The 19,733-nt window shown below is 43.9% G+C and overlaps 1 protein-coding gene across 1 annotated transcript in view; it reads right to left on the reverse strand.

The window, feature by feature from the left end:
• Positions 1–19,733, reverse strand: part of prkn (parkin RBR E3 ubiquitin protein ligase) — a 59,204-nt gene that overhangs the window by 18,389 nt on the left and 21,082 nt on the right. The window contains exons 3-7 of the mRNA XM_083696432.1: positions 16,605–16,833; positions 15,110–15,228; positions 9,300–9,383; positions 9,021–9,136; positions 7,940–8,076 (exon numbers count right to left, since the gene is read on the reverse strand). Coding sequence (XP_083552558.1) covers positions 7,940–8,076; positions 9,021–9,136; positions 9,300–9,383; positions 15,110–15,228; positions 16,605–16,833 — 685 coding nt within the window. The remainder of the gene's footprint in view (positions 1–7,939; positions 8,077–9,020; positions 9,137–9,299; positions 9,384–15,109; positions 15,229–16,604; positions 16,834–19,733) is intronic.

Raw genomic sequence — 19,733 nt, forward strand, 5'->3', positions numbered from 1 at the left:
TTCGGGTCAAATCTGAATGGGGGTTATATTTAACTTGTTCCTGTCGAAGCTCCATTGTTGTTTCTGGAAGCCTCTTAGAAAGTGAATGAGCTGCTGATTTTCAAGGTGCCATCAGCACTTCTAGAATTAACACTTTGAGAAGAGAGAGAGAGCTTTCGAAAGGGAAGGGGAGAGCTGTTTTTGCTGTTTGATTGCTTTATAAAAAGCTTTATACAATGGGTTGATGAAAACAAGCATTGTGATTGGCCAGGAGTCGTTCAACCCTGTGATTTAATAACAATAATGTCACAGTTAAATCACCTGTTATGATATTCCTACACACAGTAGATTTGTGTATCACGTTCACTTGACAAAGTTTGTCATTTTGGGAACTATATTTCTCAGTGGAAGGCAGAAACTACCTCAATCTATCACATATAATACTTAAAGCATTATTTTCTTGCCACAATTTTGGGATTTGTTGTGTAGCCGTTGTATATACGCAATAATTCCCTCTAAGCTGTGATTTATCGGCAATATTGTCACTTGGTATGTGTTTGCTGGCACTCAGCTCCTAACTGCTCCCCCTATCCATGACAATATTGACGATAAATCACAGCGGTTATTCTGTTACCCCTGCTGCTGTTGCCAAACTGCTGCTCAAACCTGCGATATGACAGAGCTTGATCAGAACCAAATGCTTTAATCATCAACTAATATCAACAGAGAATGCATACCGCTGAACAATTTATTTGACCCAGCGTTTATTAGGGACAGGTGCTTATTTGCTTCAATGTCATTCGTGGACATTATTGGAGACTCTGCGCTTATTGGGAATTTTATAGTAGCAGGCATTAATGACATCACACTACAGGTGTAAAATATAGCTGGGTTCAGTGTAAAGTAATCCAACATTTGGCTCAACTCTATTACTACTCATATTACCCATGAATGACCAATATTTCTGTCAAAGTTCTCCTCTCATTCAAACCTCATTGGTGGTGTAGTATGAGAGACAGAGAACAGGTCACATTCACGTAAGATGATATGACACAATAGATGAAAGATTCTTCAACCAGACCCAGTTTGAGAAAATCCATCAGAATTATAACTCTATTTCCACTTTAATAACTGCATGAGACAGATAACCAAAAAATGACTTTTCCACAAAGAAAGGAGCATTGAATCAATACTCATATAAGAGTGTGGTTAGTGTCTCCTCAGCAGATAGAGGTGCGTGCCATATTTCACACTCTCCCTTGGCCTCGGGCGTCCCGCCACTGATAAAGGGGGATTGAAGGTCTCCCCATCTCATTTTTAATGTCCTTCTCGTCCATGAAGGGGGTTCCAGCTGGGAACAAAGGCCTGCAAGAGGATAGCATTCAGACTACGACAATGATGAGAAATGGGAAATGCACTTTTGTTTTATGTTTGTGTGTGTGTGTGTGTATGTTCCAAATTTCTCTTGATTCTCTTAAACAGTCTCTTCTCTCCCTGTCTATCTCTCCCTCCCTCCACCCCTCTCTCTGATGTTGGAAGTGTCTTCTCTTTGGTGGGCTGAGGTAGAGATGAGAGAGAGAGAGAGAGAGAGAAAGAGAGAGGGGGGGCACCACAGACACATGCACACTTCACCTCTGGTCACTCCCCTCAGCCAATATTTCCACTTAGGCCCCACATAAAAAGTCTGCACGCACACACGCACACACACACACACAAACCATTCGCTTTCCATATCTCTCCACTCCTGCTCCCTCCCCTTCCCATCAGCAGCAGCCGGCACCAAATACACGGCCAGATTGCACATCAGTCTGGCTTCTGACGGTGGTAGTGAAACAGTTTTGTTTTTTTTCTAATTCAAATTTCCAACCTACTAATTATCTCCTAATTATCTCTTTGATTAAGGAGTACGGTGCGTCGCTTCCTCCCAGCACTGACAGCCACCATGATGAGGATTAATGGAGCCTGTTCCGTCCACAGCTCTGATGAGATGACAATGCCACTGGCAAGTCTCTCTGTGTGTGTCTCTCCGTGTCTCTGTGTGTGTGTGTGTGTGTGTGTGTGTGTGTGTGTGTGTGTGTGTGTGTGTGTGTGTGTGTGTGTGTGTGTGTGTGTGTGTGTGTGTGTGTGTGTGTGTGTGTGTCTCTCTCTCTCTGTGTCTGTGTGTGTGTGTGCGTGTGTCTCTGTCTCTGTGTGTGTGTGTGTGTGTGTGTGTGTGTGTCTCTCTCTCTCCCTCCGTCTCTCGTTACAGGTCAGTGGCCAAAACATAAAAAAATAAACATCAGAACACTATCACTGTGTAAACAGTGCCTCAGCATGTCACCTGAAGCCAATAGCAGTGATAGAGCTGAGACAAGGTTACAACCATGTCTGTGCTTTTATCCCCCGGTCCATACATCATTTATCCACATGGAGTTGGGGACTCTAGTATTAAGTGCTTTTTTGTATTCTATTATTCAAGATTTGGCCCTGATATTCTTCTCCACATCTCATGTCATAATACATTAAACACAAAGAACACAGAGCTGGAGCTTTGAGGTTCTGGAGTTCAAAGGCAGGGAGGCAACACAGGGAGGCGGATAGACTGGTGGTGGAGAGCTCTCACTGGAATATCACACTCCTCTCTGGAGAGGCTGGAAGTAAAAACTCACACACACACACACACACACACACACACACACACACACACACACACACACACACACACACACACACACGCACACGCACACTTTCCATTACTTCCCCCCTGATCAACTGGGACCTGAACCGACAACCTCCTTAGGTAATGACTCACAAAATGGCAAATAGCCCCTATTGTTTGCTGATGATATCTATGGCCAACTTACAGAGGGGTTTAACTGGCAACAACTTCAGCTTCTCTTCCTTGAGACTAGCATCAGTGTTGAGGCCTCAGTGTTCTCACCACTTCTCATTTATCTCCAAAGGAGAGACAAAAGACCTTGGCACATAAGGGCCCTGGAAACACATATTAAAGCCTCCTTCAAAACTCTGATTCTCTCACTGCCTTTATCTTCTCTTCAGGAAGCAGTCATTGTAGTTGATCTCACTGAGGAGCCAGCACACACACGCATGCTGATAAAGGTCTACACACGTATGAATCTACAGCCGATGCTCAATGTTCTTTCTGGAATATTTATCTGTGCGCTGATATAAATACTCCCAGGAATATAACCCTACTGCAGATACTGTACATGCAGACCCCCAAAAGGAATATTAATCAAGTGCAGATAAAGGTTTTTTACAAGATTACATTTCTAAAAGCCAACACATATGTCCATGGAAATATTAACCTGTGATAGATATGCAACACCTTTAAGAGAAAAAGTCCCCGGTAGATCCTCGTACAGCAACATGAATCTTCAGCAGATATGTTTTTTTTTTTTTATAGGTTCTCGGTATCTCTGCTATTACTGAGCTCTACCCTACCTAGCATACTGCGGAGGCTGCAGGCCGCGTCTGCTATTTAAGGACATTTCTCACAGCTGATAAAGTGTCAGGGTTCAGTCCAACAGGTGCAACAGCAATTCCACCTTATCTCACCTCCCCCACGGGCCGACAGGCTGGCTTGGCATGTTTAACATGCAACCCCGGTCACCACCTGAGCCCTGAGACCCCCAAAGAGACATGCAGGAAATACATCCGAGCACCCCCCTCTGACAGCCTTGCATTTATCCCCAGATATTTACCTCTACGTGTGTAGTTGACCCGCTAGTGGTGCTGGCTCTGTACTCTCAGAGTCCTGGGATAGTGTTTACTGGACAGGGTGACCCCTGAACTGTCTCCTTAGAGAGTGGACAAGATGCGGTCTTAACCTTTGACCCCCCCCGCTTCGAGAGGGAGCCTATGAGTTTCACTGTCGATCCCTAACAAGATGAAGAAATGTTACCCAAGGTGGTGTAGGGAGAGAAGAGAAAGGAGAGAAATCTAAAATGAACACAGCATCTTAGTCTCAAACTACATGTCGTCGTCAGAGCCGTCTCAGGTTGTGACGGCTCTAAAGAGAGATGAAGGGAAGGAGGAACAAGAAAGAGAGAAGGAGGGAGAGCGGATACACTTCTACTGTAACTATTCAGTTACACTACCTGTCAATAGTCAGCTAGCCTAGAGTCAATGTTAACTTGGGGTATTCTGCTTGGTTACATGTCTTTATTTATTGTCCCCCATGATGAAATCGGAGAGGGGACTATGATTCGGTCTCTGTCCATTCAAATGTCTCAAGCTTTTTCTCCGAAACCACTTTTAAATGAGAAATGTATTGTACATAGACGGTTTGACATATCTTGTGCTGCTAATCAGGTAAGGAATGTGGAGGTCTTGGTAACAGTCCTTCCCCCTTCTTGTATAAAACCTTCTGTTGCTATTCAAACCCTTTCACATGTATAGGTCTTTCACTCACATGTATGCATTCAAAAAAAGGACAGCCACTTGTTCCTACACTGCTTTTCATGGTCCTTATTGTCCCCCACTGATGAAATCGGAGAGGAGACTATGAAACAGTCTCTGTCCATTCATATGTCACAAGCTTTTTCTCAGACACCACTGGGACAATTTTTATGAAGTTTGGGTGAAAGATGTCTTGTCATAGAGATTGTTTAGGAGTTTCAAGGTGACGTCGTTAAACATGTCATAATAGGGTGCAAAGTGAAAAGCTAGGAGTGTGGTCCACCTTTTTCCAGTTGTTTTCAATGGGAAGGACATGTTTTGCGTGTTTCTGCACCAAAGTGGCCCGCTTCGCTGTTTTTAGCAGAGCGCTCCAAGCGCTCTCTTATTGAATTGTGTTCAACTTTTGGAATGGAGCGCTGCGCATCAATGTCACTTCAGATTGACGGAGGGGCGGGACAAACACAAATTTCACAGCATCATGGCGGCAGTGGAAAATGAAGATGTCTTCCACTACAGTTCCTGAAATAAATATACACTATTTTTGTGTGAAATAAACACTCTTTAAATGTATTTACCCCCTTCTTGCTAGTAAGATACTCTATTACCAGCATATACATGCCTATGAACGTCTCCATGCCGTGAGTCGCAGTTTAACAACTCAGGGTGATCTATGAGACATCCCAAGCGAAAAATATATATATAAAAAAAAGAAAAAAAAAGTACTAAAGGTAAAGTACTAAACCTTTATATTTCTAGTATACTTGGAGTTTAAATATACTAAAGTATATTAATTGATATTAAAATGACCCAGTTTAAATTGTACTAAAGTTGTATTTAATATCCTAAATTAATAAAATTAAATAATAGTAAATTATGTAGGTTTTAAGCATACAATAGTTTGGAACATCATTAAAAAGAAAAGCTACAGCTCACTAAGCTCTCCAATCGCAAACAGGCTGGTAGGCCAAAGAAGACTTTTACATTGGATGATTGAAGAATGCTCACCATAACTTGGAAATGTGTATGTAAAAACATAAAAAGTAGTAGGGCTCCACCCTATCATATTTTCATATTTCCTGTAGTACAGATGTGTTTAAAAACCTAATTTCAAAAGAGGGTTATATTTCTTAAAGGATATTAATTTATAATGGGTTATATTTAAATAATATATTATAGGGTTATATTTAAATAATATATTATAGAGTTATATTTAAATAATATATTATAGGGTTATATTTAAATAATATATTATAGGGTTATATTTAAATAATATATTATAGGGTTATATTTAAATAATATATTATAGGGTTATATTATATATATATATTTTATTTATATTTCTGTGAAAAAAAGAAGCTTCAGCCTCTTGCACCTCTGTTTATCAGCATGGCCGATCACTCAGCTTGCAACTGTTTTTTTCCCCTTTCATCTATGCCTTTTGGACAAGCATGTCTTTGGCGAGACTGTTAAAAGTTATTTAAAAGTGGAAATGGCATTTGAAGGTGACGCCTGACCTTTCTGCACAATCTCCTGTCTGCAGACACACAAACAGTGATGGATCGCCTGAACACACTAAACAAGAAGCGCCGCTTGGCACAGAGGACACGCACGCACGCACGCACGCACGCACGCACGCACGCACGCACGCACGCACGCACGCACACAATTACCTGCTAAACTAAGAGAGATAAACACATTCATTTCCTCTAAAGTGAGAGAGATGAGGAGGAGGAAAGGACTAGCCAGCATATACTGTAAGAGGAGATGGAAGGAGACAGAGGAGAGGGAGACAGGGGAGGAATCTGTCCCTAAATGTGATATCGAATGAGAGAGAAGATGATGAGAGGGAGTGGGTGAAGAAATAGAGAGTTGGGGAAAGACAAAAAGTTTGAGAAGAGAAGGAGAGGGAGAGACAATAGTAAAGCCTGAAGCGTGCATAAGGGGAGGGAAATAAAAAAAGCATGTTGTCAGTGCTGGGGGGTCAGTGGCATCCCCAGAGCCCCATTACACAGTGGCACTAACTGATGTCCTGGGGCAGGGAGGGCAGAGAGAAGGGGGCAGTCTGTGTGTGTCTGTGAAGAGAGCGCTATGATACCATCTCTCTCTCACTGCAACCAGGGAGCACCCACAATCAATCACTGACAGAGCCCTCACAAAAACATCCTTAACACAACACACAGACACAGACACAGACACACACACAAGTACACAGACACGTACAAACACACACACACACAACTACTGTTTGTGGGTCCGTTGATGACTGTATAGTCCAATGCGGATGCACACTGTCTGCCACAGACAGGGCATATGAAGGCCTGACCCACTGGGGCAGGTGCAGCCGTGGGCATCTTTCTTCTCTGCCTCCTTGCCAGGCGGTGTTCGGTCCTTCTCTCCTCTGCTAGCTGCAGTCCTTGGTGGCAGAGTCCACGCCAGGTGGAGCGATCTGCAGCAGCAGCCCCCAGGGTGGTAGGGTTCATACCGTACTCCTTTAGAGAAGTCTTCAGTTGGTCATTCAGCCGCTTTTTCTGTAACTGTACAACATCTTCCGCGGCAGACGGTCAGCTGGCATCCGGATGTTGGTGGTGGGTGATGGTCGTCTCTATGCTCCTACAGTCGACTTCTGTAGGATCTCTGAGTGCGACACACGTCCTGCCAGGTCACTTTCAGGATACGATGAAGTCATTTCAAGTGAAAGGAGTCAAGGTGTTTCAGGTGGCAGCTGTTGACTGTCCATGTTTCACATCTGTACAGAAGTATGGACATGCATCCTGCCTGGTAGACTGCAACTGTGGTGTGTAGGTGCAGGTTGTTGTTGAAGACCCTTTTCCTCAGCCGCCCAAAGGAGGATGAGGCCTGTTTGATCCGGTTCTGCACATCCTGGTCAATGCTGCAGTCGTCTGAAAGGATGCTTCCAAGGTACTTGAAGTGTGGTACGATGGCAAGTAGGGAATCTGAGATGCACTATGCTTCTGTGGGGGAACCGATGACCACTGGCATAGGACCTCTATTTTAGGAATGTTGACAGAGAAACTAACCCTAACCCATTCTGCTGTAAGCTCTCATAGCAGCTGTGAGAGTTGCTTGTACTGGAGGTCTTCTGCTGAACGTGCCACAAGAGCGCAATCGTCCACATACTGCAGCTCGAGTATGTGTACAGATTACAATTTTGTTGCATTTTGGACAGTGTTGTAACACAGCCTTGCCTCACACCAGAACCTACTCCAAATGGGTCAGATTCTTGTCCACCTACTATTAAGGCCAAGTTAGCCTGAGGCCGCGAGGATACCCAATTACCGTGTGTGGCCACAAGGAGGCCTGGCCGGAGTCTTGGCAAAGGAAGACTTACACACAAAGCTGCTTCCTGGTTCACCACAAGGGCTAGCCAGCGGCAGAGAGCTGTGAACAAGAGGGTTGCAAGCAGGTGGGAAGTAGGCATGGACCTTCTCTCTAACTACACACTGCTGCACTAGACTTCACTTCTTTCCCTCTTTTTCTCCCCCCCCCTCCCACACACAGGCACAATCACACACACACACACACACACACACACACATACCTGCACAAGGCAGGGAGTACCCCACGTGTGGGTGGTGGATGAACTGTCTCTCATTGAGGCGGGTCACACAGTACATGTGGAAGCAGTCCAGACAGATGACATGGCGGTCAGGACACTGAGACACCAGCACAGGACTCCTAAAGAGGAAAACACATTTTACCTCATTACTACGCAACAGAGACAGAGGGACAAACAGAGTGAGAGAGTGAGATAGAGAAGATAAAAAAACAGAGAGGAGCAGAAACAGTAGTGAGGCACTAGGAGCCCCCCCCAGCCTGATCTTGTTTAGATATAGCTGCTACAAATACACAATTAGGTGTGGGATGCGGGTTAGAGGGATAGTGTGTGTGTGTGTGTGTGTGTGTGTGTGTGTGTGTGTGTGTGTGTGTGTGGGCTTGACAAGGTATGTGGGAGGCCTCTCTTTCCTTTCTTATATCAATTTAACTGGCCCTGCTCACTGAAGTCTTTCCTCATCTCCAATTAATTTTAATAAAAATTACTGGATTGCTCCACATGCACAAACCTCTGCTTACTCAGAGCTCAGTCGGTACTTCTTCTAACCCACTCCTTCCCCGTCAGGTCCTTAAAGTAGACCGTGGCACTCCCAACCAATGCCCTTTTAAACAAACCAAGGAGCCTCTGCTAAGTGGCAACAGCCAGGAAAAACAAAGCTCCACTCAGGAGGGTAATTGTCCGACCGTACTTCAATCACACTTGTGCCCGCTGTCCTTGATTTGAGAGGAGGGGAGAGTGCTGGTGATTGGGCTCCATTGTCTCAGAGGCCGCCAACTGGCCCTACGTTCTTTTGTCCTCTGTGGGTGGTGGTAACAGTATGGTAGCCGACGGCGTCACCACCGAAGCACAGTGTTAGTAGTCTGACCTTCATCCACTCCACATTGACAGAATCACTGCTCTGGCTCGGCTGGGATTGATTGCAGGTCTAGTCTGGTACCGGGGGTGCTTGTTAAGTACCTGACTGCTGCGTGTGTGCGCATGTGTGTGTGTGTGTGTGTGTGTGTGTGTGAGAGTTTATGGTTGACTCATGTTCTGTGTACAGGCAACATGGGGAGGATATACTCACATGATATCTGTGCAGACAATACAGGGGACAGCCCTTACATTGGGCATGATGAGGTCCAGAGCCACAGACGTGTCGTCGTCAGCTGTGGGGTGGGCGGCACATTTCAGGTAAAACTCCTGCTCAGGGGAAATGGGAGAGTACATGAAGAATGTTGTATGAAGTATAATTAGTTTGTAGATTCCGAGGTGATGTTATGACACAGTTGTGTTTGATCATGATGACTTTATTTATATAGCAGCGAGGGGTGAGAGGCAGTTGTAGACAGGTGATTGGTCTTACCGCTACACTGCCACGGCAACACTCTGATTGACACACACCATGGATACGCTCTGGGAGGAGCACATCGTCCCAGCATGAGGGGCCCTAGGGAGGGAGAGAGGGAACCTTCAATATCTTTTAAATTTTCCTCCAAACCTCTACATTCAATATCCTCTCGTTCAAAAAGTTACTCTTGAAGGAGTGGCACCCCACACACACTGGGCTGAATTCATTCATTCAATGTGCTTTTACATCATTTGTATATTTCTTCTTTTGAAACACTTCTGAAATCCTAATCCACAAGATTCATAAACGTGCGTACGCCTTGGAAAACATTTCTAATCATTACAGACTACAACACCGCTGAAGAATTATTAAAAAAAATAAGGATTATTAAAGAGAGAGAAGGATTGGACGGGTTAAGAATAAAGACATACTTTTATTTCCCAGTAAACTTCAGACGGTTATGGACATGATAAAGTCACATGACCAACTAACACAAGTTAACATTACGTTATATCTGACTCCAAAAGATATTTTATGATTAATAATGATTTGCTCATCCTTGTGTGACAGACACTGAATCATACCGGATCCTAGTTTCTGTTAAGAATACCCAATATGCTATGACCATACATAAGTTACAAGAAATCGTGAGGAGTTTACATACAGTGGGGGAAATAATTATTTGATCCCCTGCTGATTTTGTTAGTTTGCCCGATTACAAAGAAATGAGCGGTCTATAATTTTTATGGTACTTTTAGTTTAACAAATAGAGACAGAATATCAACAAAGAAGTCCAGAAAAAACACATTATATAAAGTTATAAATTCATTAGCATTTGATCAAAGGAAATAAGTATTTGATCCCCTACAAACCAGCAAGAATTCTGGCTCATACAGACCGGTTATATGCCCATGAGGCACACAGATTAGTCCTGTCACTTTAAGAAAGTACTCCTAATCTCTGCTTGTTATGGGTATAAAAGACACCTGTCAATAGAATCAATCTCTTCCATTCCAACCTCTCCACCACCATGGGCAAGACCAAATAACATTCAAAGGACATCAGGGTAAGAGTTGTGGACCTGCACAAGGCTGGAATGGGCTACAAGACCATCAGCAAGAAGCTTGGTGAGAAGGAGACAACTGTTGGTGCAATTATTAGAAAATGGAAGAAATACAAAATAACCATCAATCGCCCTCGGCCTGGAGCTCCATGCAAGATCTTGCCCCGTGGGGTAAGGATGATCATGAGAAGGGTGAGGGATCAGCCCAGAACTACACGGGAGGAGCTTGGTAATGATCTCAAGGCAGTTGGGACCACAGTCACCAAGAACACACTACTTGGTAACACACTACACCGTAACGGATTGAAATCCTGCAGTGCCCGCAAGGTCCCCCTGCTCAAGAAGGCACATGTACAGGCCCATCTGAAGTTCGCCAATGAACACTTAAATGATTCAGAGAAGGCTTGGGAGAAGGTGATGTGGTCAGATGAGACCAAAATTGAACTCTTTGGCATAAATTCGACTCGTCGTGTTTGGAGGGAGAGAAATGCTGAATGCTACAATCCCAAGAACACCATCCCCACCATCAAACACGAAGGTGGAAACATTATGCTTTGGGGTTGTTTCTCTGGTAAGGCTACAGGACGACTTCACTGCATTGAGGGGCCAATGGACGGGGCCATGTACCGTAAGATCTTGGACGAGAACCTCCTTCCCTCAGCCAGAGCATTGAGGATGGGTCGTGGATGGGTCTTCCAGCATGACAATGACCCAAAACATACGGCCAAGGCAACAAAGGAGTGGCTCAAGAAGAAGCACACTAAGGTCATGGAGTGGCCTAGCTAGTCTCCAGACCTTAATCCTATAGAAAATTTGTGGAGGGAGCTGAAGCTTCGAGTTGCCAAGCAAAAGCCTTGAAACCTTCAGGATTTGGAGAGGATCTGTAAAGAGGAGTGGACCAAAATCCCTCCTGAGATGTGTGCAAACCTGGTGACCAACTATAAGAAACGTCTGACTTCTGTGCTTGCCAACAAGGGTTTCTCCACCAAGTACTAAGTCATGTTTTGCTTGGGGATCAAATACTTATTTCCTTCGATCAAATGCAAATTAATTTATAACTTTATATAATATGTTTTTCTGGACTTTTTTTGTTGATATTCTGTGTCTATTTGTTAAAATAAAAGTACCATAAAAATGATAGACCACTCATTTTTTTGTAATCGGGCAAACTAACAAAATCAGCAGGGGATCAAATAATTATTTCACCCACTGTATGGTACGAAACCTGATGTCGGTGACTCAAGTCTACGTGTTGTTAACGATGCATGTGAACATCAGACATTAATGTGATCTCTATGTGATGACCTGATTACAATTATGTGGTGTTGTTTTAACAGAAGCTTTGTCTCGCGCACAAGAACACATTGAAGCACATAGGAAGAATGGTAATAGAGTATCAACAAATTAACCAATTTAATAGTTTCAAAGAAACAAAAAAAAAAAACCTGTAAACAATATAACCACGAGTCTAACGCTGTGTGTGTCAACACAGGAATCTCCTTATATTCCATCTGAAAAAATGTAATATAATCTACGTAAGAAACCCTCTGTGCTTTGTGATGTTTGGGGTGGGTTTTGGGAATATCTGGATTCAAATATGCTTGGGTGTATAAGCAGGTGATGTTCAGAGGCTGGTGGGGAGGGGATTTGTGGCATTTTTGTGTTATCAATAAATATAATGTAAAAATACACAGGAGACCGGTGCACATAGGCCTAACCCTAGAAACTCAAAGAAAATATTGCTGTTTTTATCCTTAAATACCATCCCAACAACAGAACATCAGAGACATCCATGAGAGAGGCCTGTTGGCCTGTACTATTATTACACTGATCACCGTTCACAATTGAAGATCAACCGAGGACAGTTTTTGTATCAACCATATGTAAATCACATGACTGTCCCCACCTAATCCGTCTACATCACACCAACATCACAGGAGTGGCCGCTGTTCTCACACACACAGAGCAGATGAAGACGCTGGCGCATTATCATAATTGTTTTGGGACGATACACCCCTTCCCCAAACCCCCTCGTCCTCCTCTATTCTCCCTGCGCCACCATCGCTCATTAGCATAAACATTTAAACATTCTGACAGCGGCCTTAATAAGCCTCCGAAAAGGTTAAGAAAATCATTACTCCCCTGTAGGGTGGGGGTGGGGAGGATCCGGCGTGCTATGGTGGTGCCTGGAGATACACTCACACACACACACACACACACGCGCACACACGCACGCACACACACGCATACACACGCACACATGCACACACACACGCATACACACACGCACACCCGCACACACACACAGACACACACACACATACACACGCACACACACACAAACGCACGCACACACACACACCTGCTCAGAGAGAGCCAGGAAAGGTCGCACAAACCCTTGACGTGTCTGTGCAACACACACACACACACACACACACACACACCCTGAATATAAATGATTAATGAGAAACACAGTTATGAATTATTCAAAAAAGACATTGCCTAAAATTGTTCACCTCAGTCTGTCTTCCTCCCCCTCTTTTTTTTTTCTTCTTTTTTTGGTGGGGATTTAACGTCTCCATCCCTGAAAGCTTTAATTAGATTATTGTTTAACAAACAGGGGGTTGTCTCTGAGCCAGCTGTGCTAATCTTATAGCTCTGACAGGGCTGGTTGATTGGTTGGCAGCAGTAGCCCACTCCATCGGATCATGTGATTGGTCAGTTGACCAATTGCTCACCTCCCTCTTTCAAAGTGCCTCAGAGAAGTAAGCACACTGTCATCATCAAGATAAGATACTAAACACAAACACACTGACATACAGCATGCAAGCACACTTAATCACTCACTCACTGCTCACACACACACACACACACACACACACACAGCCATGTGGATCTGAGAGTGGCAGAGGAAAGGTGTCTGTCCACTTTCTCAGAAGAACAAAGACTGTGTATCCATAGTGACCAATAGAGGTTCTAGTGGCTCAAATGTGCTCAGTAGGAGTACTTGGTGGTATTCATTAATGGTAATTTGCTGTGTGGGGGAAACAGGGGAGGTATCCACACTGAGACCAGCGTGCACGCTCATTAACACTTATTCTACTACCAGCCTGGGGGACAGGAACTCACACAGAGTTTAATTTCATCCCCCTGTGTCCCTGCTGCTCATAGGGAGGGAAACCAGAAGGCCCCACCATAAGAATTCCCCCCCACTCTCATGGCCGTAACAAGGGTCCTTTTCCACCCCGATACAGTTGACGTGGTCATGATGGGGTGGGTATACGGGTCTGTGTGGCCCCATGTGTTGTGGGAGATAGCAGCGTGAATGTCAGCTGGCAGGGTTATGGAGGCAGGACAGTCCTGGAGAGTGGTCAGAGAAGAGCCTTTGGGCTTCTGACTGGATATCTGGTTTTGGTTCTAATCTACAGGATATGGAGGGGGAGAGGAGAGGAGATTTGCGGGGACTGGGAGCGATCCAAGCTTCAGGTAGGTAATCATGACTGGTGGTAGAGAACTGGCACAGAGATGGGACAATGTTGGCATGGCGACAGCGGACAAACAGTCCCCGAGCGGACGTGGCAAGCCAGAGGCGGGAGAGTGGGCAGGTGGGCTTGGTGACACGTCACTCAGTCTTTTCCAAACAATGGCAGATTCCTGGGCTTTTGGGACTGTGGGACTCCTGCCCACTCACACAGAGACTGAAGTCCCACTCAGGCATAGCCAGAGTTAGATATGGCCACAGGCTGGACTGAGAGGAGGACAGCCAAACTGCTGAATCACTGTGGGACAGCATAAGAATGAGGGACTCCATTATACCTTTGTGAATTGGCAAACATATTGCACTGAGAGACTCAGTGTAGACTAGCCCTCATATGGCTAGCCTCCTAAACAAATGAGTCTGACATTAGCGATAGGGATGGGACCGATCCAAGTTTTTGGATGGTTGCCAAGGTCTATTCATCGCATCATTTCAATGACAATTTCGCATGTTTTTTTATGAATGACTGCAGAGCTCTTACGTGACCAGCTAGCCAGGAGTGATTTGATATTGAAGTGAAAGTGTGGAAAAATTGTATTTTCGGATTCATTGATTATTTATCTATTTATTTACCTTTATAGTTTGGATGTCAACAATTGAGTATTCGATCAATCCAATAAACAAATGTCTTCTGTAAGATCAAGTGGAAAAATAGGTGCTTTGAGCCAGAAGGGGGTAACCGTTAAGCTTCCAATGTCTTGCACTGACCCTTCCATGGCGTTGTCTCCACATGGAGGCTAGCCAAAAGTAGATCAACTATAAAAGGCAGGGTGCCTTTCTTGGCAGGGTCTAGTGTATTGTAGTCTTACATGATGAAAAATGTATTCCCCCTCTAACAGAATCAGCCAATGTCGTTTATTAACAGCCCAACTGTAAGCATTACATGGCATGTACAGCTGCTGTTAACAGAGTCATAAGGGTCTATAGTACTGTACTTGCATCCCCTCTCAAGTTCAGCTGGCGAATGTAGATCAATATTATATATTTAGGATTCTATATTTAGGATTCTATCCACTTCTGTGCGGACACATCTGTGAGTTATTCAGAAGTAAAAAAATAAAAAATAAAAAAAAATTGTTTATGAACAATAAATAAATCATAATGGTTAGGGAATTTTTCCAGAATTTGGGGAATACATGTGTTTTGTCTAAGTAGAAACAATAGTCATAACGGTTACCTGTGACAACACTATATACTATAAACTCAGTCACCAGGCTTACTTACCCGGCTCAGAGTGAGGGTTGCCTGTTTGCAGGCTCTGCAGCGCACACGCAGTTTCCCAGGCTGAATGGCCTTGCACACAGTCTTGCAGTACACATAGAAGCTGCTATGTGGTTTGGGCTCTGCAAAATAAATCACACAAACACACACACACACACACACACACACACACACACACTGTCAGAGCATAGGCATAAAACACAAAACCTGCAATTAAACCATTGGACTCAGTGACTGGGTACTCTCACGAAGAACACTGGTGGAGGAATGTGCAAAGTATACTACACCTACAATTTTACAGTATTGGTCCTGGTATTGTATTGCACAGTCCTTGTTTTATTAGATCAATAGAGACTCATGAGCATGATCATTTGAATTATACTGCGTCACAGTGCAAGAACAATGTTAATCTTATTATCTTGAAGACCTAGTCATCAGTAGGGCTGTTTAGGTAATGTGTAGGCGAGTGTGTTCTGTTTGTCCAGCCCTTGAACAAGCCCCACATACTGTATGATGACAGGATGACTGTGGAGGGACGAGACAAGGACAGAGAACATCTCCTGCTCTCCAGTCTGGCACCAGCCCAGAACCCAGACACCACATCCAATTAGTGAAGAAAAGCAACCCATGTCCTCAAGCAGATGATTAAGTAAAGAGAGGACGCATCCTGCATGCCGACCATACCCTCTCTCTCGCGCACCAAAGAAGCAGCATTCTCATTAGAGATAACAGCATGAGGAGCTGGCAAGGGCTGCGACACCTTGACACGATTCTCAATAAATGGGGCTGCGTAGGTTTTATAAGCCTTCCCATGTCAAATTTATGACTTCTACAAGAGAGGTGTCCATTATACTAATGCCTTTATAGGAGGAGAGAGAGGCAGGATCTGAACAGAGGGGTATAGGAGACTTTATGATGGGCTGTGTGGCAGAACGGGAGGAGGGCAGGCAGAAAACGGTTCCTCAAAGGATTGCCTTTGTGGCATGTGAAAGCAGCCATGTCCAATACCTGTGTCCCTTTAGACGTCTAAAGACTGATTGGCTGAGTCACATTTAACCGTTTGAAAGATTGCATTCAGAAAGTTGTTCCCACTCTACAAATAGTGCACTAAATGTCAAGGCCACAGAGAGCTATATTTGAGCTCACTCTGCTGAAAACAGGAAACAGAAAAATTGCAACATAGGGGCACATTTACTGTAACCTTGTCTCCAGGCAAGGCGCCTAGCCCCTAGTCAGAGCCTTTTAAAATTTGGTGAGTCATAACATAAACCTTTTGGGGAGGAAATTATCAGTTTGTTACCTTTTCGGACAAATCATGATGTCGTGGAGTTAGGGAAAAAGGTTGAAAAATGACTCTGATGTCTTCATAGTAGCAGTATTTAATATTTGGGCCAGCTATTAGTTCCATCACTGTTCCTTGCCATCGCTACCCACCGCTACTGAGACATGTGAACAAAAAGCACCTTAGGGATAAACAGACAGACACAGTCAGACACACCTGTAGGCTGGGATGGTTGTTCACAGGCTCTGTGCTCGTCTGTCTCCAGTATAGCGGCCAGGCCAGTGGAGGTGGCGGCCAGGCGGGAAGCGCTGAGGTCCAGGCGGGTGAGGCTGAGGCTGTCCACCCCATGGCCAAGGGGGCGCTGCAGGACCAGCTCAGGGCACCGGGCCGACCCTGTGGGAGGCAGGACCACGTGCACTGTGCTCTGCTCTGGGAGGTCACACCCCTGGGGAGGGAGGGGGACAGAGAGAGAGAGGAGGGGAGAGACAGAGAGAGACAGAATTACCACACCACAGCACTATCTGTGCACACTATGGCAGCACAAAAGACCAGACCAGAACAGTAACACCACACACAGATCTGGATCATATTATATTTCCATCTATATCATTTTAGATATCTTGGCCACTTCCAAAATGATAATGCTGCTACTAGAATCATGTTCAATATGTCCACTGAAAGTATAGCGTCACTACCTGGGAGATCATATGCAAATTAATCATTAAATTAAGACCATTGACCTAAATCCCTCTATTTTGTCAAAGTAAACAACTAAGTCTGTCGATAACAGACTAATTATTGTTTTTTCTTCTGAAAACCTTTCAAGTCCGATTTTTGAAATGCATCTCCCTGCAGTTTGTTTGTAGCACTCAACGTGTGGATTTGTCTTTAAAGTCTACGAGAAATCTAAATATTCTCATCAGTCAAAGACTAAAGACTAAACATCATAGATGCACAGACAACAGCAAGGATGTGTTAGCTTCAAAACAATAACCTTTCACTGACGTAGCACCAATGACTCAAATGATTGGGTGAAAAGAAAAGAAAAACCACTGAGTGCCATCAGCTACACATCAACAGACTCATTCAACTGTCAACTTTATATTAAGATCTCACTTCGCTTTTAATGGGCAGTCCAGAACTACAAACTACTACAAGGTAGATATTGAAAGACTAGATAGGTCGCCGTAAGCAATGGTGAACATTTAAAAGGGGCACACCGGCAAAATATGTGAAATTGTTACGGATATCAAAACTCGGGTTAGGGTTAGGGTCATGGTAGACTGTCTGTCAAAGATTGCATCCCTCTCCTTCAGTGAGAGCTGCAAAGTGCCAATCAAAGTGGCTGCATCATAGTTACACGCCCTCTTCCCAATTATAAAAATGTACTCAATATCTAACACTGATAAGATTGAATGCACGCACTTGCCATTGTAATAATAACGTCACAGCTCATGAAATCCAAGGACCTTTTTTATTTAAAGTGAAAACGCGGACATTTGTGACGGGTTTATTTGTTTCCTGGAGTTTATTTTCACAGAACAGAGTGATATTTGTGATGCAAATAAGCTGCTCCAGTGCAAACAGGTCCTTGTTAAAAAACTTAATAGAAAGAGAGAGCCCTGCGAGACAGAGAGAGAGAGGAAGAGACACTGATGGAGAGAGAGAGGTGCTCATTTGTGCATTTATCCAAAGACAAGAGATAATTTCACCCTGAGCACTGGCACATGCAAATATAATAACAAAATAAATTTGATCTGGTTAATTTTCTCAGCTCAACACCGCAGTGTTGTTTATTAATGCCTTAATATAGAACCTGTGGCTGGGGCTAAGCGTTCCACCAAGCGAGACCTAGCATTGCTAAGCCCATATGATTGATAGCTAGCTCGTTGCAGAGAAGGAGAAAATGACAAAAAATCTGTTGTTGGCATAGATAGACCAATGGGAAAATGATGTTAAATGAATATAAATCAAAGTCAACAACATGAATGATAACTGTACGGAGGATCCTCTCCATCAGTAATAAAGACAACATCCAGGTTGATGTCACTACGCTGGTTGTGATGCAGTCTGCTGATTCCAACCAGTGAAGTGAGTGATGATAACGCCAGCATGGCTACTTTCATGTACCTTGTCAGTCACAATTCTGGGCTTATCAACATTTAGCAACAGCACCAGTAGTTGACATCACTACCAATAACTTCAATCTCCACAGACACACCTGCAGCGGCACGCACAAACACACACACACACACACACACACACACACACACACACACACACACACACACACACACACACACACACAGACTAAATCCATCATGTCTAATGAGATTAATTAAACACAGCGAGGCACAAACACAGTGCTGAACATTGTTGCATTGAAAATAAAAGCCCCTTTGCAATAAAAGGCAAAAGAAACCAAAACAACATCACTCGTCTTAACGTCTGTAGCTTAGTCACATCTGCAATCCCTGCAGATGTTTAGAGAAGAGCTCCTATTGGCTGCTCTCTCACCCAGACACTAATTAGAGACGTCAGAAGGCTCCTGGTGCATTAGTGTATGTGGCATGCATATGAACTTGTTCTCTTGTGATCTGCTCTTTGGAAGATCAACAAGTGTGGATTCAATGGGCAGGGGTGACGTGAAATAATAATAACTAAAATAAAAAAAACATCGGTGCCAGAATTCCAATTGCATGCAAGGGAAGCAATTAATTACCTCAATGTTTTGGAAGCTTCACACGTGTGTGAGTGTTAATGGCTGATAAAAAGGGTGCATCAGGCCATGATTGGGTGAAGGTACAGGTACAGGTACATCAGGCCATGATTGGGTGAAGGTACAGGTACATCAGGCCATGATTGGGTGAAGGTACAGGCCATGATTGGGCCATGAAGGTACAGGCTGTGATTGGGTAAAGGTACTGGCTTGTGTGGACCAATTTCAGGCATTATGTTAACCACCATTTTAATGACATGACCTGTTTGTTTGTTTATTAGCATCTATTTTAGCCTATAATCAGGCTAATCTTCCAAGAGTAATCATTCTAAAATGACAGATACAAATGATTAAATAAAACAATCAATCAATCAAAGAAAACCTGGTTTTGCAACACACCAGCTATAATTTAATCACAGATGAAGCACATGATTCCAGCTCAAATATGCACTTGATGAACAACCTAATCATTTCCCTGGATACTGTAATACAGTAGGAGCCTGTTGAGCAATTGTGCAATATCAAAAAGATAAACACGGGACTATTCAAAGCCCCAAAGCAAAAAAGAAACAAGGCTCTTCTGTGGCAGTCTCTAGCACGCACGCAGACAGACGGTTGGGAAAAGC

Source organism: Argentina silus, assembly GCF_951799395.1.
Source record: "Argentina silus genome assembly, chromosome: X".
Lineage (NCBI taxonomy): Eukaryota > Metazoa > Chordata > Actinopteri > Argentiniformes > Argentinidae > Argentina > Argentina silus.